The sequence below is a fragment of the Centroberyx affinis genome, unplaced genomic scaffold (genome assembly GCF_046629955.1).
Source record: "Centroberyx affinis isolate AG114_WGS23_722 - 3 ecotype Tasmania unplaced genomic scaffold, CSIRO-AGI_Caff_v1 ptg002634l_1, whole genome shotgun sequence".
Taxonomy (NCBI): domain Eukaryota; kingdom Metazoa; phylum Chordata; class Actinopteri; order Beryciformes; family Berycidae; genus Centroberyx; species Centroberyx affinis.
Genome location: NW_027280827.1, coordinates 1 through 25,785, shown reverse-complemented (window position 1 = coordinate 25,785; position 25,785 = coordinate 1). Strand labels below are relative to the sequence as shown.

General features: G+C 41.5%; 1 protein-coding gene across 1 annotated transcript; it reads left to right on the top strand.

The window, feature by feature from the left end:
- The first annotated feature begins 256 nt into the window (after nucleotides 1-256).
- On the top strand, nucleotides 257-23,396 carry LOC139657121 (consortin-like). The gene is made up of 13 exons (XM_071534841.1): nucleotides 257-366; nucleotides 3,169-3,257; nucleotides 4,150-4,503; nucleotides 6,314-6,963; nucleotides 10,360-10,390; nucleotides 11,895-11,981; nucleotides 12,146-12,230; nucleotides 13,164-13,185; nucleotides 13,672-13,750; nucleotides 14,617-15,242; nucleotides 15,890-16,075; nucleotides 19,208-19,361; nucleotides 19,695-23,396. The coding sequence occupies exons 2-13, from the start codon at nucleotides 3,245-3,247 to the stop codon at nucleotides 19,901-19,903; spliced, it is 2,496 nt and encodes an 831-aa protein (XP_071390942.1). The 5' UTR covers nucleotides 257-366; nucleotides 3,169-3,244; the 3' UTR covers nucleotides 19,904-23,396.
- The last annotated feature ends 2,389 nt before the right edge of the window (nucleotides 23,397-25,785 follow it).

Here is a 25,785-nt window from a genome sequence, read left to right as displayed (position 1 = left end):
CTGTAAGTTACTGTAATGTAGTGTACCAAAAACTGTAAACTGCTAGATTTACCAACACAGTAGTGTAAAAGCTCTGTTGGATTCCCAGAAGAAAAAAAAAGCACTGGTTTAATGCCTTTGTTGCTCACAGCCCAGTTAGCAGATGAAACACACGTACTGACTGTATAGAAACACGAGATGGCGATATGAAAGCTGTTATTCCTCAGAGGGCCGTCCATAGCTTGAAGCACGCAGGCCCTGTGACAGAGGTAGCGACGACCCCTGGCTGGTAGGTAATGTTAACATTCATTACAATATCACCATCAGTCGGTCGGAGCGAGGTGACAGATGCGCAGGGATTTACCGAATTAACCAGTCTGTTCAACCGTAAGTGCCGTTTGCTTGTTTTGTCTTCCAGGTGATAGCTTATATTATATTAAACGCTTTACCTTTAGAGCAAACGTAAGGTATGTGTGAAAGGGTTTGCTCTATTATGTGTTGTCCAGATGTGCCTGAGCATTACACAGGCTAGCTAACGTTAGCTAACAGCAGCAACTATACAGTATAACGTCTTAGCTTCTGCTGTTTGGTCTACCCAGTTATTTATGTTTCCCTATTTCCTAGCGATTTGATGAAACAAAACAAGCTTGTCGCCAGAGATAGGGTCGCCTTGGTAGCTAACGTTAGTCAAGACGCATTAAAGCAACACATCTATGCTAGAGTGGTAACGTTAGCGACCAAGCTAGTCCTAACGTTAGCTAGCTAGCCAGCCAGTAGCTAACTAACTGGTAGTTAACGTGAATAGAACCACTGTCAACCGTGATGTGGCGAAATGAATAAACTGTCAGCTGTGCGTGTGCGTGTGCGCGTGTGCGTGTGTGTGTGCGTGTTTAGACGTAGGGTCCATAAGCTACATATGACACTAAACAGACAAACATAAACGTGTCCTTTCAAACTATACACTTGTTGACATTCTGCCATAAGCATTCTGTCTTATAACAACATTACCGGTCTAATAACGTTACAGTGGCAATAACACGATGATGCCCCCCCTCTCTGAATTATTGAGGATGCCATTAATGCCGACGTTTCACTTCAGCTTAGCTAGATTTTTAGTATCACAGTCTTTCAGGGAGTGTTCATGTAAACTGCCTAGTCTGCCTTTCTCACTGTACAATACTGAGTATGTCTGTCTTCCTGTCCACCTGTCTCTCTCTTTTTCTCTATCTGCCTCTTTCAGATTGTTTCAGGCTGTTTCTATGTTTCTGCCTCTCTGCCTGTCTGTATCTCTACCTGTCTGTTTTTGTCTGTTTGCCTGTCTCAGGTATTTCCACCTGCCTTTCTCACAGTCTGTTTCTCTCAATATTTGTGTTGTGTTGTGTTTTTCCTGGCTGTTTCTCCCTCCGTTTGTCTCTCTGTCTCTCTGTCCTTCATTATTCATGATCCCCTGTGGAGGCACAGACAAACAGACACAAAGAGAGGAGAGGATGGATGGGTGTGTGGACGGATGGCTCTGGGGGAGAGGGAGGTAGAAAGACAGATTAAAAAAGGCCATCTACAAAGCATGAGAGAGAGGTTGGGCAGGCCCTGGGGAACTGCAGTCTTAAATAACACCTGTGTGTAATCTGGAGGTCGCTGTTGCATAAGCCCCAGGTAGCAGTTGTTTGTCTTGGTCTGGGACTGTTTCAATTTCCATTGGGACGTACAGAGTTTAGAATAATTAGAGACCGTATCAATCTGTCATCCCATGCTTTGTATCTTAAAACCAAGTTAATATCTAGGGAATAGATATATAGAGGGTTTTGTCTCCCATGGGGACATGCAGTACATATCCATAGGGTGTTGTCTCCTGTTGAGATATATAGAGTTTATTATAACAACAAGACAAGATAGTTACATCATCCCGTAGGTTGTAACCTCCCAGTCGAGAGAACAGGCCTTGGTGCTGCTTTGTTCATGGGATTGTTTCCTTAAGTGTTTTTCTACTGGACATTTCTGTGTGTCATCAGTTTTTATGGACAAAAAGGGCGCAGGAAGATGGACGCAGGAAACCCAAGTTGTAGCAGGGTCCTCTGTCTTGGCTTTATTTATAGATGTTTGGGCTGATTGAGTCTCAGACAGTGCTATACAGGGTTACAGGAGGAACAATTAGCTTAGTGCTGGTGGAAACCAGGACAGCGTTATTCCTCTGGGATAGACCTTCATTAGCCTGGATGTGTGTGTAAGCTATGCTTTTTACCATCTTATGGGGTCCAGATTTCACTAGAAACTAGAATACCCAGACTTGTGAGGGCCATTTTCTGAACCTCATTAGGAAAAAGAATATTTTTATGGTTAAAATTAGAGTTGGTATGGGTTAAGACCAGGCATGTAGTGGCCAGGGGAAAGAGTCAAAGTCAATGTAATGCCCTCATAAGGGTTACAGTTAATGTATTAAACATGTCTGTGTATCTGTGCACAATCTATTGCTATGCATAACTCCATAACTTGTCCTTCAGAGTGTTGCTTGTTTTTCTACACTGGGTTCACATCGTAAATAGTTATTCTGTGGATCTTGCTTTCTCCCCAAGTCATAAATCCTTCCACAGTAAATTAACAATTTAATGCCATAGCTGACAACTGAATTACTAGGTGTTTCTCTCTCTCTCTCTCTCTCTCTCTCTCTCTCTCTCTCTCTCTCTGTCTGTCTATGTCTCTCTCTCTCTCTCTCTCACTCTCTTTTTTTGTTTTAGTTAAGGATAAGTGGTGTTGGCTACTATTGTGGGGTATCATATTAGTTAGTTAGGTAATATCAATCAATTTAAATTCATTTAAACCTCTTCTGTCATCATGTTGTACAATGCTGAGCCAGCCAATTGTTTCTTACAAGTCTTGGGACTTGTGCAAAGAGTTGTCAATTGCTTCGGTTTTGTTTTCTGAGTAGTCAGTTTCATATCTTAAGAGCAAGTGAAATAATTAGAAATCCCCATAATCACTGATCACAATCTATTTGTGTGTAGACTGTCACTCCAGCTCAGGACAAGGTGTTGGTGGGGCTGCTACGCTCTGAAGGGTTTTTATATCTTAGTAGGTCGTAGGGTTTGTTTGGCAACTCAGGAATGATGCTAAACTCGTTCTCTCTCTCTCTCTCTCTCTCTCTCTCTCTCTCTCTGTCTCTCTCTCTCAATCTCTTTCTCCTTACCTCTGCAGGCTTGAAGAGGGGAGTGTCTAGCAGGCGGGACTGACCTTCAAGCTGAAAGGTCAAAGGTTGTGAGGGCGGAGCCTGATGGATCATGGTGGTGAGTGTTAAAGAGTCATTAAAGCAGAACAAAAAATATAAGTAACCCTTTAAAATACAGCTCCCTAATTTCCATAATAGCAATCAGAAGTAATCAAAATATAGCAGAAAATATAACATATAGTCAGTTATGACCTGTCAGAAAAACTACTGATACTGTGAGAGAGAGGGAAGCTGAGTCCTGTTTCTCTCTGTTCGCTGCGGTCGGTTTGTCTCAAGTTGCAGGCAAGTCTGACAGCTTGACCTGTAAATATTGAGTCAAGGTCGGTTGAATGATACCTCTATTGGGATCTAGTGGTGTCAAATTTTGTTTAGGGTTTGTCTCTGTCCAAGCACATCATGGTTTTCCAATAAAAAGATATTTAGAAGTAATATTTGTTTAATACATTTTAATTGTTAGTGCACATACCTTTTACAGGAGTTCATGAATGATCAGTAACCAATCTTAGCCACTCTGGCGACCTATAGCAGCCACCACTGACTTATTTTCATTTTGAGACCTTAGTATAAAACTTGTACTACATACAACATTGTTTCTGGTAGTATCATTTCATTTTGTTCCTCAGATGACACAAACAGAGATAATTTTGCCTGTTTGCAATTACTGATATTGAGAGCTGGATGAATACGCCTGAATGCTAGTCATGAATGCAGATCAGCAGGACAACTTAAGTTGGAGGCTGGCTGCTGCTGAACTTTTAGGGAGGTGTTCTCACTGAAAAGTGACTAAGCAAAAGAGAATTTTATATATGACAGAACATCCAAGCTTAAAAAGCCAAAAGGCTGTGTTAACTCACAAATGCCAGTAGGGGTAATTATTTGGGCAAATGAGTACATTATTCAGTGTTTTGTTTTTCACCTGATCCTCTATCTTTTATCTTTTTTATCTCCAGGTCAGTGTGAGAGGGAGGGGCCAGTGATGTCACAAGGTCAGGGGCACGGGGCTGACCTCTGCGATAACCTACCTGACCCTGAAGCTCGCACTGCCCAAAACAGAAACCTCAACGAGCTCACACAGACCCAAAGTCAGAATCTTTCACAAAATGAGGAGAGAGGAGGACACAAGCTCATCCACAAAACCTCTCGCAACAACAATGGGGTGGAGGAGGGGAAGGGGGACGAGGAAGAAGAGAATGATGAGGTGATGAAGGAGGAGGAAGAGGAGGAAGAATCGGAGACATCAAGCAGTTTGATTCGCTGCCAGTCACCAGACACCCCCATGACAGACTCCTCCTATTCTGAAACTGGTAGGACACACACACACTCAGACGTGCACACACAGGAGTAGAGAATTGCATAATATATACACACACACACAGTGCTATTTTAAATCCTCACTCCACTCTAAAAAATCCACTCTAAAACAGAATTGACATCTTATTCCATATCTCTGACAATTTAGATCAGGTTTGTGCATATGAACAACTCTTTTCAAAGCCACAAATAAGAGAGTCAAGACATTATGGGACCTACTCCGTTGACAATAAATAGGAGATTAACTTCGGTAACGTGATAGTTTATAGACTCCTGTGGGGAAATTCTTCAGAGTGCAGGGTCAGCTAGAGAACAGCAGAGTCCACTGTCTTGCTCAAGGACACTTCAGCAGGATCGGTGCTTGCCAACATGAAGGGCATTCAGGGAATGGTAGTGTAGTGAGGGCCAGGGGTCTGGGTTAGTTATTGTTGTAATGTTATGTGTGTGTGTGTGTGTTTGTTTGTTAAGCGGTCAGCATTTCAGATTGAGGTCAGGCTGACTCAGAGTGATGACGTCATCCTGATCACATGACCGAGAGAAAGAGAGAGAGTGAAACAGGATGAATTAAATGGCAGGAGGCTAGAGCCATGAGTGAAAGGGAGAAAAGGAATTTGAGGAGAGAGGGAGGGATGAAGAGAAGAGAAAGATAGAGGGAACAGAAAACAAAGGAGGAATAGAGAGGAGATCAAGACAATCCTAGACTCTGGAATTTTTAGGTAAGAGAAACACACACACACACACACACACACACACACACACACACACACAGTCATTGTTGCTAGCCAAGCTTGGTAGTTTGTAACACTAAGTCAGTGTTTCTCAAACAGAACCAGCTTATAGCTCACATGTACACACTCCCACACAGGCACACACTCTCTCTTTCTCTCTCTCTCTCACACACACACACACACACACACACACACACACACAGTCATTGTCCTTTGTCCCATGTCCCACCTGCATTAGCATTTTAGTTGGTACGCATTCAGCGTTGTGTTCTTGAAGGCTCTAATGTCGGCGACACTATTTGAGCTATTCTGAAAATACCAGCTTAGCACCATGGGCATAGTTATATCTGTTTGTTCAATCTGCTTGTGCCTAAGGCCTGATGCTAATCGGCGTCCTCCCAAACATAACTGACATAACTCTTGAGTGTGTGTGTTTGCGCACACATGTGTGTAAACAGAGTGAGACAGAGAGAGAGAGAGAGAGATGTCTCCATAAGGGTTGAAGAGATTTTAAAGTGTATGTGTGTGTCCATAAATTACCTGAGTGTGTATGTGTGAAACCACCAATCGCACGCAGGTGATTTATGATGACAGAATACACTTACTCAATGGCTGTTTTTTTAAAGGGGTAATTGAATTGTAGGGATTTGGAGGATTTGTTTGCTCAATTGCCCTCTATGATTTTTATGTGTAAATCCACAAAAGACAACCACACAGGAAACATAGTTTACAGCACTTAAACAGAGTGAGTCTCTCCAAAAGCTACAGTACAACAAAGCCAAAGCAGGTCACTCTTATTGCAACTACTCCGTTTATAGTGAATAGGAGACTGGCTTAGTTCGACATTTGGTCCAATATGTAAATGTGTCAATATACTGTAGATGCCTGTTAACACTGTTGTCTTTGGTACAGGCAGTCATAATATTGTTCTTGAGAGTTTTAGAGGGCTGTTTCCGACTCATATTGTTTCAGCCCTTTCTCTGTGTCCTTATCATTCCTTCTCTCTCTCTCTCCCCCTCTTTCTTTGTCTCTTCTGTTTGCTCCCTTCTCTCTGTCTTTATTTCTCCCTCTGTAGGCAGTCTGTTGGAGACTCCATATCCCCTCAGCCCTGGGACCAGTCCAGAGCCTACATCCCCCATCATTCCAGTGGTCAACCCTGAAACTGCATATCCCATCAGTCCAGTGGAACTGAGCCAGTGTGATGCTGAGGTGGACTCTCATAACTCCAACACTGGATCTATCGCCTCCACCTCAGGGCCCATTACCTGCACTCCAGGACCCACCTGCACCACAGGGCCTATAGATTCCGTTACATTAACTATAACCTCAGCCACAATGCCCACCAACACATCTACATGTATCATAGAAACCACAGTAGCAAAAACCATCGACTCCACTACAGAACCTCTTACCTCATCTACAGAGCCCATCTTCATCCATGGGCCCACATGCACCAAAGGGCCTGCTAGCTCATATGCAGAGCCCTTCACCTCAGCCGCAGAGGCTAGTACATCTACAGCAACTGCCTGCACCACAAGGCTCACCACTTCCACTGCAGGACCTATGAGCTCAACAACAGAACCCATTACCTCCGCTACAGTGCCCACGTCTGTCTCGGCTCCCACCTGCCCCACAGGGCCCATCCCCAGCCCCGCTCTGCTGGCATCTCTGGAGCAGTTGGCACAAAGAGGAGATGACACTCACCTTCCACACTACCTTCACCAGGTAACCTCACTTACTCTCTCTCCCTAACAGACACTCTCTTCTCTTTCATTCTCTCTGTAAGTTGCCTTTTGCTCTCTTTCAACCTGTTTTACCATCAAACTGTTTCTCTCACACTGATCATTGAATCACTCTTATCCACTCAAGCTCATAATATAGAAATGGCACTTTGTACCCTAAGGCATGGGTGTCTTCTGTCTAAACTGTCTAAAAAGGAAGAACACACACCCAGCAAGGTACAGGCTTTTGTCAAAACTCCACTATGAAGACAATTCAAGGCACTATTTGCACACTTTAGCAAAAGAGTGTGCAAATAGAGCATTCTGTGTCTACACACAGACAAACAAACACACAAACACACACTGGATGCACACCACATACTGCATGCACACCACATACAAAAAACACACTCTCTCTCACTCTTTCTCTACATCTTTCTCTCTCACACACACAGAACTACATGACAGGGCTTGTATGTAAAGGTGTGTGTGAACATTCTGTCACTTTGATTTGTTAATGCCTTTACGAGACGCTCCACCTGAACTTCCAGGCAAACAGCTGTGTATGTGTGTGCATGTCTGCATGTGACAGAGAGGCAGAAAGTACATACTTTTCGTTTGGGATAATTCTAGGTCTTTTACTTTAGTTCCCACAAGATATATATGTTGATCCCAATGATACATACTGTGACCTTTGTGTCACAGTAATAATAATATTGTGTAATCAGTGTTTCCCCCATAATGTTTTAAAGTGGTGGTTAAAAATAACTCTGTTAGGGTGCTGACACTGGGGAGATATTAGCACAGTGCAGCCATCAAATGAAATCTCTCTGGTATCTCTAATCGGTACGCTTTTAAGTAATTAACGAGAGAATGATTATTTTCCAACTGAGGCCTATGTGTTTTGTATATTCCAAGTGTGTTTTGAATGAGTTTCTTAGTCATGGAGTCACTCAACAGTAGAGGACCATAAAGCCGTTTAATCAAAGTAAGTAAATAAATAACAAAATTGGAGTAGCAGAGTTGTCACATGACTGCATAAGTCGTAAATGATGTGAATGGACTGTTGAAAGGGGTTGAGAGAGGGAGAGAGAGCAAGGGTCATGAATGACTGGAGGTTCCAAGTCAACAACATTAGCATAAATATGAATTGTTGGAGAATTGACAGAAAGACCACGAGGCGGGTTAGAGAATGGGTAAAGAGGTTCAAAGTCGAAAGAGATGAAAGACTGAGAGAGAGACAGAGACGGAGAGGGGCAATTCTAACAAAATGGTTCAAATTGCAAATTTCCGAATTATTTGAAAAACAATTAAGTGTTCAGATCTTAGATATTTATTAAGACCATGTTAGGGACTTTTTAAGTACATAAAGGACAAAAAGATGAGAGTGTATACCTGACACCTTAATTTCAGATGATGAAAATAATCCTTAAAACATTTTTACCTATTTTAACTCACTTCCAAAACACCTGTTGTTAAAATGTTTTGAGTTATCAATCAAAATTCTATGGTTATAACTGACATGCACATGTAATGTCATCAATTGGTAACTATGAGTATATCAGTATATCAATCAGTATATTCAAATTTGCATATTTTACAAAGAAATATTGATTTTTTTTTTTAGTTTGATCAATACTTTCAGAAAGGAAAGGAATTCATGTAGAATTCCTTTTTTTACATGTAGAATTCATGTAGAATAGCTTTTTGTACATACTGTATGTGTCGTCAACTTCATCAACAACTCACTGGAAGTCCATTCTATCGTTATTGAGCCGATCAACCAAATCCCAGCCATCAACCAGCTTGTTAGCTGAGAAAAGTTGACTACAGCTTAACTTTTCTCAGTCATTAACCATCAACAACCAAACAGATTTCTGTGCCTACTCTTTTTCTTACCAACATGGCGACAATTCAGTCAATAAACGTTCTGCCTCATGACAAAAAATGGATGATGAGAAGTTGATCACCGCGATCCAAGATTTTCCTTTCTATTAGTTTATTTAATTATTACTTAAAAGAGTACAGGAATAAAACACTTAAAACGAGTGGAGTTCAATGGCAGCCGTTGTTTGTGTTAATGGTAAGTTTTTGTGTGCTATTTTTTGGAGGGAAGTAATTTAATTGGAGCTGAAATATTACATTTTACCATGTGATTACCGTAGCCTATCGAATTCGGAAAACAATATGTGTGTAGGCTTTGTTGTTCTTAATGTATCTTACATATGTAGGCTAACAAAATTAGCATGTGAACATATTGTTAATTACATTTCTCTGTAGGATGTTATCCTAATCCAAGCTTTGTTGCTGCACAAGACCAGACAAGTAACTCAAGCACCGCCCACATTGTATCAAAAGTGGTAACACAGTGTGAATCTACTGTTAGATATGGTGAAAGTTTGGGGAAAATAGAATACCAATTTCAACTTTTTACCAACCCCCAATTTGAACCGTTTTGGTAGAATCACCCAGAGAGAGGTCAGTCAGTTGTCACCGCCTCTCACTTCATTAGAAATGCGAGCGCTTCTGTGCCCCCCCCTTTCCTTCCCTCTCGCTCCCCCCCCCCCCTCCTTCTCTCTCTCCACTCTCTCTCTTCGCTCTCTCTGCCAGTCTCTCTCACACACTTCTCTCATTCTGTGGATTGTTTGGTGGTGAGCTGAGCAACATGAAAGCAACATTTGGTCAAGACAGGTAGAGTGTCTGTCATTGTTTTCTTTCTTTTTTTCTGAGGCGGTCTATCTTCCTTTTTCCTCTCACTCTCTATTTCACGCTGGCTCTTACAAATGCAAGAGCCTGAAACTATTGACCTGATCTTTTCATTAAGAGATTGGCTGCTGTTAAACTCTTGTCTTATTTGTTTTTTAAATGCAGATCAGATCATGTTTTTTGTCACTGTTAGTAGTAGTAGTAGTAACTGCAGCAGTGGCATTGTTATTTCAGCTCTATATATTGTAGTCTTGCATTTCTGTCTGTCTGTCTGTTTTTGTTGCACTTTTTCAGATCCCATTTATCTCACTGATCTTGTGTTGTGTTGGGGAACTAATGTGCATATAAAAATGACTTCACCACTCATTACAATGCTCAGAAAAAGTTTTTACAGGTTTTATACTCCTTTACAGCCACCATTTCCCTGTTAGCTTCCGTGAGAGAATTGATATGATGCGAAAGCCTGGAATCGCTCTCTGCGTTTGAAATCACAAGATGTAAATGTTGGTAAAGCCTGGCTCTGTTAATTCCAGCGAACTGACAACAGCTGTACAGAAAAAGACAGAGACGCATGTCAAGACAGAAAAAAGCTTACCGCACGTTGATGTGAAGTTGTAAATGTGGTGTTCATATTTTCTCTCTCTCTCTCTCTCTCTCTCTCTCTCTCTCTCTCTCTCTCTCTCTCTCTCTGCAGATTGCTGAGGCCTTTGTCCTCCAGGAAGATTGTATCCTTATCACAGTGTGTGTGTGTGTGTGTGTGTGATTCTGACAGCCTGTATTTTATATGTATATGTGTTCAAAGTGTTATACATTTATTGCCTATCTGATTACCTACCTGCCTGTCTGTCTTTGCATCTGTCTATCTCTTTCTCTCGCTATCTGCATGCCAATTTTTTTAATCTATCTGCCTGTCAGTCAGTCATTCAGTCAGTACTATTCCACTCCCAGTGCTTAGAGCTTGAGGATTTAGTGTCTTGGAGTGACTTGTTGCAGTAAAGTTACAGCGGATAATTCAATGCCTCACTGACTTCACAGAGATAAAAAGAGAGCAAGCGAAGGAGCAGAAAGAGAGAGAGGAGAAGAAGGTGGAAAGAAGGAAGATAGAAGAGGAGGGAAGAAGAGGATTTAGGAAGAGAGAGGACAATGAACAGAAGGAGAAAAGGAAGCAGGGAAGAGATAGAAGAGATAAGGTTAACATACAGAGGGTTAATTACAGAAGGTGGAGGGGAGGAACAAGAGAGGAAAAGGAGAAGTAGTTGATCTAGCTTAGACAGAACGCCCAGAGGCTTACAGGGTTCGAGAGGGAGAGAGAAAGGAGGGACACAGACAGAGAGAAGGAAGATACTCCGGTTCTTTGAATGTTCTTGCTTGACTTTTTTAATTATCTCTTTGTAAAGAAACATTCCACACTCTTTGCAGAAGGGTTGTAGAAAGCACCAGCTTGTACCATAGTAGAACTCACTTGGGTGCTACAAAGAACCCTTTTAGAAAGGTTCTCATGTTCAAATGGTTCTACATAGGACCATCATGGTGCTGTAAAGAACCCTTGAAGAACTTCACTTTCGCTCCAAACCAGCAGTATTAGAAATTATTAAAAGAATTTAGTAAAAGAGATTAGTAAAAGAATGTTTTCGGAACCATACTTAGGAGGAAGGAATGGGGGGAAAGCCAAAAGGGAAGGAGGAAGGGAGGGGAGAGAGTGAATGATGGACAAGCATTAGAAATCTAGACAGTGGGTTAATCAGAGAAAAGAGAGAAAGACGAGGAAGGAAGGAATGAGAGAGTCAAAGAAGAGGAAAGCTAGCTTAGCCATGTCATGCATAGAGAGGGTTAGTTGGAGAGAGAGAAGGCATTGAGCCATATCAAAGAAGGGTTGTGTTTTAGCTGCTCATATCCATAAACATGAGAGACTACCTCCTGGAGCGCTTTCTCTCCCTCAACTATCTCTTTCTCTCTCTCTCTCTCTCTCTCTCTCTCTCTCTCTCTCTCTCTCTCTCTCCCCCCCTCCCTCTCTGTCAGCTATGGCAGTGTGTGAGCAGAAAACCAAGGGAGTTATAGAGTTGACACCATTTTCTTAAAGCCTGTAAAGCAAACTGTTTTATGTAGGCCTCATCTCTCTTCTGTTCTGTTCTGTATGTGTGTTTGTTTGTTTGTGTGTGTGTGTGTGTGTGTGTGTGTGTGTGTGTGTGTGTGTGTGTGTGTGTTTGTTCCTTAATCATTGTTGTTCAGACCAGCGGGCATTATGGTGCGTCCAACTAGAGCGACTCTATCACCAGAGAATATTAGACAACCTGAATGCACTACAGGAACAGTGGGGTAACACAGATGCACACACATACACACTCAGATGCACGCACACACTCAAATAGTGTGCTTATGTATATGTGTGCTCTACCTCTCTTTCTGTTTATCCTCTTAACTCTCTGTCTGTCTGTCTGTCTGTCTCTCTCTCTCTCTCTCTCTCTCTCTCTCTCTCTCAGAGAGTCGTTGCAGAAGGACCTCTGACTCAGACCTGGCAACCCAGCAGCTGGACACTCTTACACACATCTGCCAGACGCACAGTCGGTCAGTCTGCATGAGTGTCTGTGTGTGTGTGTGTGTGCTTCTCTTTGCATGTATGTCTTTAGTTTGTGAGGTTTGGTATGTTTAATGCAACCAAAACCACTTGCACTTGAAGCAGCAGCAGTTTCCCCTAAAAATCAAATTTGACTATGAATTGACACATGAAAGCAGGGTTCAGTGAACAGGCAATGTGCTCTAAACAGATAGATTCTATCTGGAGTTGACTCACAGTGAGCACTTTTGCCGTTATTCAGTTTCTTGAAAGATTTGACTTGGCGTTCTGCTGAATCTTTACTTTTACTGAGGGAGAATCCAAGTATCTTCCCAACATCACTTGGAGGAGGAATAATTTTACTGCAAATGTCTTTCTTTTGCGTCTATGACAGAATGTGTGTGTGTGTGTGCGGGCTCATGCATGTGTAACAAATAAGTCAAGGGAAACCCACCTTGACATTTTCAATATTTAATGGGAAGCCCTCAACATACTGTACCTGCCAGACACAGACCCTATTACACTGTACACACCTGCACATACGCTTCCAGACAGGTGAAGTGTGTGTGTTTTTCTGTGTGTACGTGCATGTGTATGTTTGTGTGTGGTGGGTACAGCAGTGATGGTTTAAACATATGGCCCTTTGCTGCTGCTGCACTTTCAGTCATTTGAGCCGTTGCACTGCTAGGGTTTCATTTAGTCGCACACACACACACACACACACACATACAGACACACACGTTGCAATAGCCAGGGAAATATGTTAGGGCTAATATTAGATTTGCAGAGCAGAGTATGGCCACCCATCCTTCACTGCTACATATACTGAAAACAGGAACAGACTTTGATACTCTTACCGTCTCATTCTGTTTCTCTCTCTCTCTGTCTCTCTCTCTCTATTTCTGTCTCTGTCTCTCATTCTCATCTCTTTATTTCTTTCATAGACCCCAGGCCAGAGATGCTGTGGTAAGACTTCCATCATTTTTAGTGTGTGTGTGTGTGTGTGTGTGTGTGTGTGTGTGTGTGAGATGTCATTATGCACATCTAATTTAAACAGCAAGTGGTGCCTTATCTTACATTTGCATGTGTATTTTGCATTTCAAGTGTATCATTGGTGTTATGTTATGACATTCACCTGTCAAGTATCCCTTATATACACATCTGCTAAAGCTTAATATGCGTGTGTGTACACTTGCATGAGTTTTACATAATGTGGTACTCCCCACACCCCAGAGTGTCACCTTCATACGCCACTATACATGTGCATATGTAAACACTCTGTTTGAGTTCATTTAATTCAGGCTTACAATGCACATAAACACAACAGCAGCAAATTAAAACTAAGCCTGCTAAATTACCTTTATATTGTACCCTATACAGTCAATAATGTAAATATTGGGACACTTGTTTCTTAAGGTAATTTTTTAAACATGTGTGTGTGTGTGTCTTCAGTGTTCATCTCTGGACTTTCTGAGGCCTTCTACCTTTGAAGAGGAGATACTTGGTGGCGCACTGTCTTCATGTACCTCAGGTGTGTGTGTGTGTGTGTGTGTGTGTGTGTGTGTGTGTGTGTGTGTGTGTGTGTGTGTGTGTGTGTGTGTGTGTGTGTGTGTGTGTGTGTGTGTGTGTGTGTGTGTGTGTGTGTGTGTGTGTGTGTGTGTGTGTGTGTGTGTGTGTGTGTGTGTGTGTGTGTGTGTGTGTGTGTGTGTGTGTGTGTGTGTGAGAGAGAGAGAGAGAGTGTTTTCACACTGGTGTTTCACTCAGCATTTAAGATCTAAAAGTCCTCCCATATATAGTTTGATTGCATTAGAGTTTAGGGCAAGGTAAGGGAATGAATATAAATCAATGGGATATTGTCACAAGCAGAATCGTATGTGTTTTGCGGAGGTCCCCAGGTTTGGGTTTTGGCTAATTGATGAACCAAAGGGGAGCACTAGAGGCCTAAGGTGTGAGTTACACACACAGCATCTTTGGTGTACCTTACTGTTGAGGAGAGAGACAGGACATTGTGCTGAATGGTTTTACTTTCACAATGCTGGCAGCTCAGACACACACTGGAACGCTGTGATGGACGACAAGGTTAAGACAGTGTAATACTGTTCAGTGGGTATTTGCCTGTTGAGTTAATTTGACATCATGTGACAGATTAATGCTTGTTCTTGCAACAAACTGCACCAAGCAGAGGAGAGGAGCTTTCCCTTGTTTCATAGACAGTCTTTCTTATTCACCAGCTCATCTCTCTTTATCTTCCCTCTGTCTACCTTTTATTCTATTCTTTCTCTATGTCCCTCTCACTCTCTGCCTCTCTTGATACCTCTCTTCCGCTCTCTGTTTCTATTTCCCTATCCCCCTCTCTCCCTCCCTCTTTCTCTACTCTCTCTCTCTTTTTCTCTGTAGGCCATCAGGCTGAAGGAGGGATGGAGCATAGAGCCGCAGACTCCTCCCTCTCTCCGAACAGCCAACCAATCACATCCTCCACGATTTTGACAGACAGCCTCGACTCCCCGGAGAACTCAGATAAGGGCAGGGCAGACCCAGACAGGGAATTGGAGGGGAGGGACGGTTTCCATGGAAGCCAGTTGACTGACAAGGAGGGCAGTGAAAGAGAGGGAGGAAAGGCGGAAGGAGGGATAGAATACATCACCACAGTAGGGGGGACTGGACTACACCCCCCTGCTGCTGGAGAAATGGACCGATCCAAACCCGCAGAGCTGCAGGGAGGAGAGGTAGAGCCGACACAGGAAAAGGAGGTAATAAAGGAAGAAGAAGAGGGGAGGGAGGTGGAGGAGGCAGCAGAGGCTCTGGAGATGGAAGATGAGGGAGAAGAAGAGGAGGAGAAGCAGGAGGAGAAGCAGGAGGAGAGAGACTCTCCTGTTTGTCTGAAGGCTCTCCCAGAGGAGATACTGGTCAGTGGCCTCACTGAGGTGGAGGTACAGCAGCTACAACAGGAGGACCACCTGCACCAGGAGGCCCTAGTTGAGGAGGAGCTGCATGAGGAGACCCATCTTTGCCCGGAAATCCAGGTAGAGAGATCAGACTTTAGTAAATATCCTTTCAAATTGGTCCCATGTACGTTGGCTACTTAAGACATTTTAACTGCCTTGAAAGTTTTAAGTAAAAACAAATAATCTATATTTTACATTAAACTATTTAAAGTGGTGATCTGTGAGTTTGCTTGTTTGTTTGTTTTGTTTTGGGGGGGAGGTGACATCTTTGGTGATAAGCAGTCATTGTTATGGTGTTTTTGCACTGCACTTCCAGAGATCATTTGTCAGACAGTGTGACGTCTTTTTCCTTGGATTTTCTGTTGATGAAGTTTGAGTTTTTCTTGGTACCAGTCTATTTGTTTTCCGTTCAGCCATGGTGGCTATTGCTGCTCATGCTAACTACCGAGTTCCCTTAATTTATTCTAAATAAACTGTTGTTGCTGCTGCTGGAAATGAAAAACGCATCATTTCCAGTGTGCCAGAGGATTTTTCCAGGAAACGACCTACCCATCACCGGGTGTTTAGAACAGTAAATGTAAAAGCTTTCATGAACTGGGAACAGTTCTGAACTGGGTTGAATCAATTGTGCTATATCAATCTGCAATAAAGTAGCAAGTCAGATTTCTACTTTTACGACTGTATAATGGTATGTAGTTTATAACTTCATTCCATTACCTCTGCAGGAGAGTGTAGAAACCCGACTGCACCAGGAAGCCCACCTGCCTCAGGAGACTCATATAGAGCAGCAGGAGCAAGACGAGGAGGAGAGGGAGGAGGAAGAGGAGGACGAGTATGGAGTAGAGAGAGTTGACCTCATCAGAGAAGCTGCCTCACTGGATGACCTGGCTAAACTCATCACTGTACAGGAGGTGTGTACATGCTTATGTGTGCTGCTGTGTGTGAGGAAGGGAGGGCGGTTTGGGTTTGTTTGGTGTGTTTAGTGTGGGTATTTATGGACATGTGTGTTAGCGTATGTGTGGGTGCATAATGAATATGTGCAGACAGTGTGCATGTGTGTGTGTGTGTCCATGTGCATATACAGGTATGTTTTTTTGTCTTGCTTTCATCCAGACTGTCTAACTAAATAACCTTTGCACTGTTTTTGAGTATTCTGAAAACTCCCTGGTATAACCAAAAACGCATTCACTGTTAAACATTAAGCTTTAATTGGCAATTGGACAACTATTTTTAGTTTATGTCCATGTGTGCCTATCTATCAAGGCCCATAATGGAGCCCTGTGCCCTCGCCAGAGCTGATATTGCCCCTATTGCAGCAGACTAATGGCATTACCTAGCCATTATCTTGAAACCCAGACTATGGATTTGTTTTGCGGATATGGAAGCCAATTTGACATTGAACTCATCTCAAAAGAGAGAATTGGACTTTGAGAGAAACGGCAGAGAAGCATATACTGTCATGCTGTTTATTGCAAAATTTATCGTCTACATTTTATCAACAGGCTTACAGTGTTGTTATTACTATTATTTCAGTATGAGCCAAGACCCAAATTTGGTTTTCAACCTATTTCTGGTTTGTCCCTCTATGGCAAGAATATGTCTGAGGTTCCAGGATGTGACTAGATTTATTTAACTTTGGTGTCAGGCTAAAAAGGTTTGAGACCTTGCAGTTATTATGACTGACTTGGCTATAACTTCAAGTTCTGGGTACTGCCTTATTGTCAGAGGTATGTCTCCCTGAGAGAGAGCAGGGGATAAGGGAGAGAGAGAGAGACCGAGAGAAGGAGACATAAAGGAAAGAGAGGTAGCAGTAGATGGATGGATACGTAGAGCGGAGGCAGAAAGAAACGGAGGCAGTAAACGGTAACCAGGGAAGTGGCCTGCTTTTACCAAATACAGAATCTAGTGCAGAGAGGTATTTTATAACATGTTGTGGCAGTGTTACTTTGAACTTGGACATAATTTGGGTTTTGGTCCCCTGTTTTGGTTCCTGTGCTGGATCTAGTGAAGGTGCAGAAGTGAAACTTTTCTTATTTGGAAGATTTGCACCTGATTGAATGTAGAGGAAACACTGATATAGGATTCTTTTCTTCTTTTTTTTAATCTCATTAGACTTTATAGTAAATTCTTTCATACAAGTATTAGAAAAATATTATAAAAAAAACGATAGAACTTGTGAGAACCAATGTTAATTGGATTATGACATCATGAACCTTTTCATAAATCACAACTTTGGATTTGGACAGAAGCGCTGTCTGTTCTGACAGTCCATCTGGCCAGGTTTTTAACAAGGGATCCTTTCTGTATATCTATGCTCCCTCTGTTTTTTTAGCTTCTGTCCGTGGCTCCTGTACCTTGTTCCCTCCTGTCATCCCTCACTTCCTGTCTCTTCCCAGCGATGGGAAGAGACTCCTCTCATGAGGAGGTGCAGAAATACTGTATATGTCAGACGCCACATGTTTAAAACACATTACACAAATAAATTCAGAGTGATTTATATCTGTAACCCACCATTTGAAAAACATTTAAACTGATTTGGAAATATGTAAAAACATCTAAATAATGCTTTTCAGTTTTCATTAATATAATCATTATTTGCACACAGCCCATAAACAAAATTTTTTCAAATCACTCTGCATTTATTTGTGAAGTGTGTTTTAAACATGTGGTGTCTGACACATATGTCTGAGTTCTGTGACATTTGTGTTTGCCTCCTTTTGAGACCGTTTGATCTCCCCACCAGCTCCCTTTATCTCTCTCTCTCACCCACCCTGTGGTTTCCCTGAGCTCTTCATCCTTTCATCTCTCCTTCTCATCCCTCTATTCTTTCCCCTACTCCCTGCTGGTACGGATGTCCGCATATATCATTTCTGTTGGTGCAGCGGAAGTTTATTTACAGTCTCTCTCTCTGCCCTCATCTTTCACCTCTCTTTACTCCTTCTCTTCCTCCTCTTCTGTCCATCATGTTAATTATCCACTATCCATTTCTTCTGTTATTGTTTCCCATTATCCATCTCCATCTCTTTGTCTCTCTGTCTATATCTTACTCTTTCTCTCTCTCTCTCTCTCTCTCTCTCTCTCTCTCTCTCTCTCTCTCTCTCTCTCTCTTTCTTTCTCTACTTTTTTACAATACATGTTTTCCACCATCCCTTCATCTGTTCTAGTTTTCAGTTATCTGTCTCTTACCTCCACGCTCTGACCTGTCTCATGAAAGATTTATGTGTAGGGAGCTGCACGCACATACCTTTAGAGGAATTTAAGAAACGCATATATGAAATGACCAGTGAAGTAATCTTTCTCATCTCCTTTCTCATCTACCTTCTTTTTCCTTTTCTTCTTGTTTTCTTTCTCTTTCTCGTTCTCTACCAAAAAGTGATTTGAGGTGTTGACTTGTGGACTCAACTATAAGCGTAACTATTGCTAAATGCTATAGATAATCTGCCTGGCACTCTTAGTTTACCCAACCACAAGGCCTATATTCATTTGTAGTGGTATTTTGTATTCAAATGCTATTGTTTTGAGCCTGCTACCATTATTCTAATGGTACTTAATGTCTTTCAGCTTGGTGAGTGATTGCCTAGTATTGAATGAGAGTAAATATATTGGATGGAGCGTTGATAGTGTGGTACAGAGTTCAGCACTGCTGATTGTGTACTACAGTCATTCAGTGATATAGTGACACCTGCTGGACTTAAAGGCTTGTAAGTGCACTGGACAACGTAGGATCTGTGTGTGTATGCGTGTGAGGAGGGGATTGGTAGTATTTTTCGGGGGTAATAATTTGTGCATTGTGATGCTTTGTATGCTAAGCCTTTTGCTCATACACAATGCTGCAACTCAACAATGTGTAAAGATGAATAGATCAAAATTTTGTATTCACTGCTCTATGGACGTCAAGCCGAGCTACTGTGAACTTTGTGAAAATTTGTGTGTGTATTGGGAATAAATATGTGTTGCAGTTTGATAGTGTGATTACATTCTTACGTGTATGTGTGTGAGTGTGTGTGCTTCCTAACATCTCTTTCTCTTTCTTTGCTCCCCAGATGTCTCCTGCCTCTGGTCTGGTCTCCATACTGAAGAAACGGAGTGTGCGTGTGGAAAATGTGTGTGTCTCTGCCAGGCCAGAGCCCCAAGCCTACAAACCTCCTGCCAAGAGACGCGTCCGCTTCAAAGTCCCTGATGATGGCTATGAGCACGGTGTGTGTTTGTGTGTGTGTCTGTGTATGTGTGTGTGTGTGTGTGTGTGTACCCACATGTTTCAGACAGATATCTCTGAATAAAGACAGAACCAGTAAATATTGCCACTCTTAAGGGGCCTAATTGGTTACACTGATAGTGTTAAATTTAAGATGACTGGCATCATCTACACAAAAACTACACAGATTTATGTGCAACATTGCTGAAAGTAGTCAAAGAAATCTATCAACTTCCATTAAATAATTTTAATCTACTGGTCTGGTTTGTCATGTTCTCTCCCACTCTCTCCCTTTCTCTCCCTCCCTCTGTCCCTCCATCCATCTCTCTCTCTAGATGTTGGGGGTGGGGACTCCTGCCTGCTTCTCTTCCTGCTTTGTCTCGTCACCGTGGTGATCAGTGTGGGAGGCACCGCCCTTTACTGCGCTCTGGGCGACGCCCACTCCTCGGTGTGTCAGGACTTTTCTCGAAACGCCGACTTCTACATCACCCAGATGCAGCGCGGGATAGCTCAGATACAGCACTGGTTCACCCCGGGGTTGTAGCGGCAAAGCCATGAGGATTCGTTTCAATGTTGCGGAGCCGCCGGCCTGGCTGTTCATCTGGAAGACTTCTGCCACTGAAATGCCACTGCAGATCCCAGTAGTTCCTGCTACTTTCTGGTAGAACCTTCTTTGAGCTAATGGTACCAGGAAGCAAATACAATTCCAGCCACTAAGCAGAGTTACTGGCTACGACGCTGTTTAATTGGCTGTAAGATTATATAAGATATACTTTGCATTTGTAAGTCTTCCCCATTGTCATTTTAGAACTCTTTTATTACTGTTCCTGGGCTAGTTGAAACTAAAAGTCAGGGGTTGGTCCATGGGTCCCTCAGATCTCCCTCTCCAACACTGATATGTAAGGGAAAGAAGAGGAGAGAGAGAAGGATAAAAAGGAAGAAGAACAGCACATTACCGGTTATTGCCTGACAGAAAATCAGCTGTAATCCTGGACCTGCTACAGCGTTGGATAGCACTCTACTGAACACTGGCTCTTTGAGTGGAGTGTAATTGACCTGCGCCCAACCCAACCCTGACCACGAGAGATATCTAGGCTTATGAATTCTCATTATGTTTTTAATGTCCCATATACATAGCTGAGAGCTGACTCCGCACACAGACAGACACTCACTCCCAGCCAATGAAGGTATTTCCGTTTCCAAGGTCACTGGCTGATTTAGAGTCAACCATGATGACTGGATGTAAACTGTCACTGGCCCACGCTGGACCCCAAGCCTCTACGCTGTCACTAAATGACATATCTGATCAATTATCGTTGACATTTTTAAATCCTAACTGAAATTTTGGAATGAACAAATCATTCTGTGGCGTACCACTCGGAATGAAATCATCATGTCTTAATCATGTCTTAAATCCTCTTAATGATTAATGAATGAATGTTTCGGGTTTTATGTTTCACTTTGCTTTGTGTTATCTGTGTGGGCGTTTATAGAGTGGCAGAAAAACATGGAGTGGATTATTTTGCAATTGACAGCTGCAAAATATGCAGTGTCGTGAAGTTTGTACCATGGGGAAAATTTTGTTTTATTATAAACAACTGATACAACTGAGTATCGTCACCATGCTGATGCTACGCTGTCCTTTACAACTGTGATCTTATGTTACAGTGGACAGCTGCTGAAAAACTATCAGCTGTTTTAGAATGTTTTTTGACATACCAACTTTTCCCCCCTGTACACATTTGACATGAGCGCCCTGTTGCTGCCCCTTCTCTATAACTACCAACCATGGATTGGCCATGGATTGTCGAGCTAACATTGCTGCCACTGGAAACTACAAAGTCAAACTCTGTCTGTCTATGGGTCTCGTTGAGCCTAGCTGGATTTAGCACTGCTGTGTGTATCAGTGAGATATATGCAACATGGACAGGGACACAATGCACCTCTGTATATATTGTCAAAGAATGTTTAACGTCTTGCACATAAGATTGGTACGACAGTTAGATGATACATTTTGTTTTCTGAGATTGTGTAATATTTCTACAGGCATTGTTCTGTCAGTCTGAGACTTAACACAAGATTTAAATGATTTGATGAGAAAGAAGAAGAACTAGAGGAGTTTGTATTTAACATATTCGGGACAAACGTATCTTTATAGTAACTAAAACAGCCTCTTAAATTAAAAGCTGATCCTTATTCACAAACCACTGTTCCCAGGTTCAGTGACCATCAGTTACACTTGAACAGAAAATGCTCAAAACTGGGTAACTGAATCTTCCAAATAGGAATCAATGAACGAGAATTGTACAATCGATCAATAATAGTCCATAATTATTCAGGTTACTATATCAGCACAGGCCTTGATATTGGAATCATTTGAAGCTTTGTGTCAGTCCAGTTCTGTGTCTGCCTGAGTGTCTTCTGTTGGTCGTAGTCTGGGCATCATCCTCACTGTGTGATCGTCATGGAGTTGGTTTCACAGCTGTGGATTAAGTCTATAGTCCTAACCTCAACCAATTTTCAGACATTTTCTCTTGTGACCCCTTTTTTCAAAACAAATTTTTCAGAACCCAAAATGATTTTGCTAAGACTTGACCATTCCGAGGGGTTAATTAAACATTTAAACAAACATTTAATTAATATTTCCCTTTTTTTTAGGCCTTTAACATGCTTATCGCCACTGAATTTCTCAAATTTGAGTCCTGGTTTGAAAACGATCTTGTAATGAAGTGAATTCCATATGAAAAGCATTTTGGTCTGGAATGAGGACTAATCTTTGTCCAAACCAAACCCTTTATCATTCTTACCCCCAGTGCTTTACCTCTTACTTTTGATTTGTTTAAAACAGATTTTTGTATTGTCTTATTGGCTTTTTTTACTGCTTCATCTCACCTTTTGCCTGTTCAGTCATCCTGAAGTTGTGTTGTTTTATTTTTGATGTGTCTTTTGAATATAATGCAGTTTTTTGTGTCCTGCTATTATTTTTTTCTCTAACTCGATGTAGTAGTGGATGCCATAAAAAAATGCCCTGGAAAACCACATATCTCCAAAAGGTAAACTTTTTCAGCAACTGAAAAAGGTTAAAATCTCTCATCAGAGAGGAGAGGTTCAAGTCTCTTATCTATGCATTTTGAAAATTTTACAATAAGACAATATCATCTGTCACTTGTGGTTTCTCACTCACAAAAAGGTGAAAACTGGCTGGAGATACAAGGTTTTCCCAGGACTCAAGAAATAGTGGATTTATACTTTATTCTTGTTTTTATTTGCACACGTCTTCTGGCTGGTTCAGATGACGATCACCCAGAAAATCTCTTAGGATATTAGATTATATTAATTATTTATGTTATATTAATACTAGGGGTGTTAAGTATAAGTGGTTTAAAAGGAAAAAAAAATGAGGTGCATCTTGAATTTTATTTTTCTGCTGTTTTGGATTGATTATCGTTGTCATCATCATCGGATGTTTAACTTTTCATCTGTCATGTTGTCGTTCTTAAAGAGGATCTGAAAGAGAATTTAATTAATTCTTTTGTGAATTAACTCTTCTGTCCACCATCGTCTTAGTCGTCATCATGGATTGTTTATATTTTAATTAATTTTCCCTTAGTTCCTGAAGATGATTTGAAATTGGGAAATTTGTTCTACTGTGAATTGTTACATTGAACTATCATTACCATCATCATCGTCATCTTCGTCATAGGTTGTTAAATTTTTCATCTGTTCTCCCTCCTTTAATTTTAGAGATGATTTGGAGGAGAATTGAATTTGTTCTTTAATGAATCAACAATTAGTATTGTCATTGTCATCTGTGGTTTTAAAACAGAACATTTGAAATGAATGAATGCATTTTTTTTTGTGAATCACTACTTTGTACCACTATCATCATCGACATCATAGGTTGTTTGTGTATCCATGAATATTTTCACTTTGTTCTTAAAGGTTATAATGGGGAGATGAGGCCATTCTTTTGTTGAGAGCCACTCTTCCCTGTTGACATGTCTCTTGTTAAAGCCGTGAAAAAAAAAAAAGGTGTCCGTTACCATCTGTCTGCTTGTGAGCCTCCGGTCTGTCTGTGACCTCGTAAAGGGCATTTGGGATTCTTAGGCTTGATCCCCAGTGAAAAACTCCTTCTGGTACACTAACACTACTAAATGAAGCATCCAAAGCAGCGTCTAGGGAAAATAATGGAACACACCCATAGAAAACAACTCACACAAGGGCAATAGAGTGTACAGTCATCACATTGGGGGAAAATCTTACCTGGTTATCTTCAGAGTAGAATGGGCCTCTCTCTGAATCACTGAAGTTTCTTGTCAGAATCTGTTGGAAAATAAACCCGCCTCATGGGACTGACCTAAACTACATTCACATTTTACACATTTAGCAAAGTCAACTGTAAACCTAATGTTTGCTTGACCCTCTTGTAATGATGCCAGCTGACTTAAACACACTTAGTTACAGCAGTTTATTCTTGGCCTCTGAGGATTGCAGTGGGATCATAGCAGGTGTCTTGTGTAACGGCATTTCAAAAGTAGCTATTTCAAAATCTTACTGTAGCATCCTTTACTTACAAAAATGGACCAGAGTTGGATATTTGAGTTGTTTCGGCAGGTAAGAAGCATTTGGAGGCTCTTAAATAGCTTGTTTATCCTTTATGGAAGAGCAGGGCGGGGCCACTTTTGGCAGCCATGGAGGAGGCGACTGCCTTCCAGTCGACGCTCAGAAGCTGAATCTGAATTAAGAAAACTGAATTTGAAATTAAAGTTACAAGTTACATTAAATAATCACATTCCATTTCAAGCGATTGCATGCAGATTCAAATTGTGCCTCAAATTAGATTTTGGAATTCATTTATTCAACAAATTAATTTTTTTTAAGTCAACAGTTCAATATGAGCAGAACAAATTCAAATTGATGCAATTCATATCCATTCTCTGCTGGAGCTAATCTCTTTCCATAATCCATAGCCCACAGGCTTTGAAACTGCATATGTAAATATTAATGGGTTTTAATTCCCCCACCTCAACCACACAGCCATGTGCCTAATATAAATATATGTTGGAAGGTTTCCACACTGAAAGGTATGGCAGGTCGTCCTCTGCTGATGGCACAGTGAACAACCTTTGAAACGTCTTAAAGCTTGGGGCGCTTTGCATGGTCGCTCTGAGATTTCTGCTCTTGTTCTCTCACAACAAACACGACTGTTGAAGAAGTGCCAGCTGGAAGACGGTGGAGCGAGGCTTGGACTTGTTGGTCTAGGAGAATGATTCTTTCCTGGGATGTGAGAGGTCTTGGGTTCAAATCCCAGACGAGCTCTTGCAAATGAAGTCTCTGTAACCTTCTGGGGTCCTGGTGTTAACATTTGCTTGTACAGTTTAAAACTAAACATTATAGCACAGACACGGCAGAGGAATTTGAGCCAATGGATCTATTTCTCCTACTTGGAACATTTCAACCACTAAATGTCACCTTAGCCCTACATTTTTCCTCTCACAAACGCTTTCTGCAACAAGTACAAAACCCACTTTGTGTCAAATGCACAAGATGTGTACCTGAGGTTTGAAATCTGTCAGTCAGCTTCTGCTCAAAATTGTGCATTGGCTGAATTTAAACCAGGTCAAGTACTTTGCAGTGCAGCTAGTCACCACTATACCACCAGTGCACAAATGGAGGCCAGCTTTCTGCTTAGAAATGACCTAGAACGCAGGTTGTTTGTGGAAGGCATATTAGCATTGGGTTAAACAGTAAAGGACTCCCACTTCTCTTTTTCCAATGATGATTCAGAATATGAGGTGGTCACTTGGTATATGGTTAGCACATTATCATTTGTCCAACACAGTGGGAAATTGCAAGCAAAACGAAAATCTTGCCTTAGTTTTCTAGTCTGTAACCACTCACCCTTCACTCACTTCACTTAACTAACCCTAGATAACTGTCCTACCCATGCTACAGAGTAGTGAGGTAATATACAAAGCAGCAATTAAAGGTGCAAATAAGCGGCTTGATGTTTTGCACCACTCTGTCAGGTTTGCCACCAATACTGCATACAAAACACACCAAATACACTCGATATTCCTCTGTAAACTAGCTACTAGCTACTAGCTTACATACTTGTTGAGAAACTCATTGGCTAAGATAGGATAAGATATGAAACTCCAGTGAGCTCTGTGGGGAAATTAGGTCACTGCAGCAGGAAATAGAATATAAGCATAATAAAACAATAAAAGCAGTAAAACAGAATATAAACAATTGCAGGGTTATGTAAACATATGACATTTTCAACACCTCAAGTAGACTGTAAAAATTAACTTACATTTGTTACTTACATATAGATTACTAAATTTGAAATATATGTTGTGTATGTAAGTACAGGTAAATGTATAAGTATACAAGTATATACAAGTGTACAAGTATACAAATATG

Bases quoted from the DNA above. Each gene is read 5' to 3' on its own strand.
- LOC139657121 (XM_071534841.1), top strand. The intron at 6,964-10,359 runs GTAACCTCACTT...CTCTCTCTGCAG, and splicing joins TTCCACACTACCTTCACCAG to ATTGCTGAGGCCTTTGTCCT. The intron at 13,751-14,616 runs GTGTGTGTGTGT...TTTTCTCTGTAG, and splicing joins ACTGTCTTCATGTACCTCAG to GCCATCAGGCTGAAGGAGGG.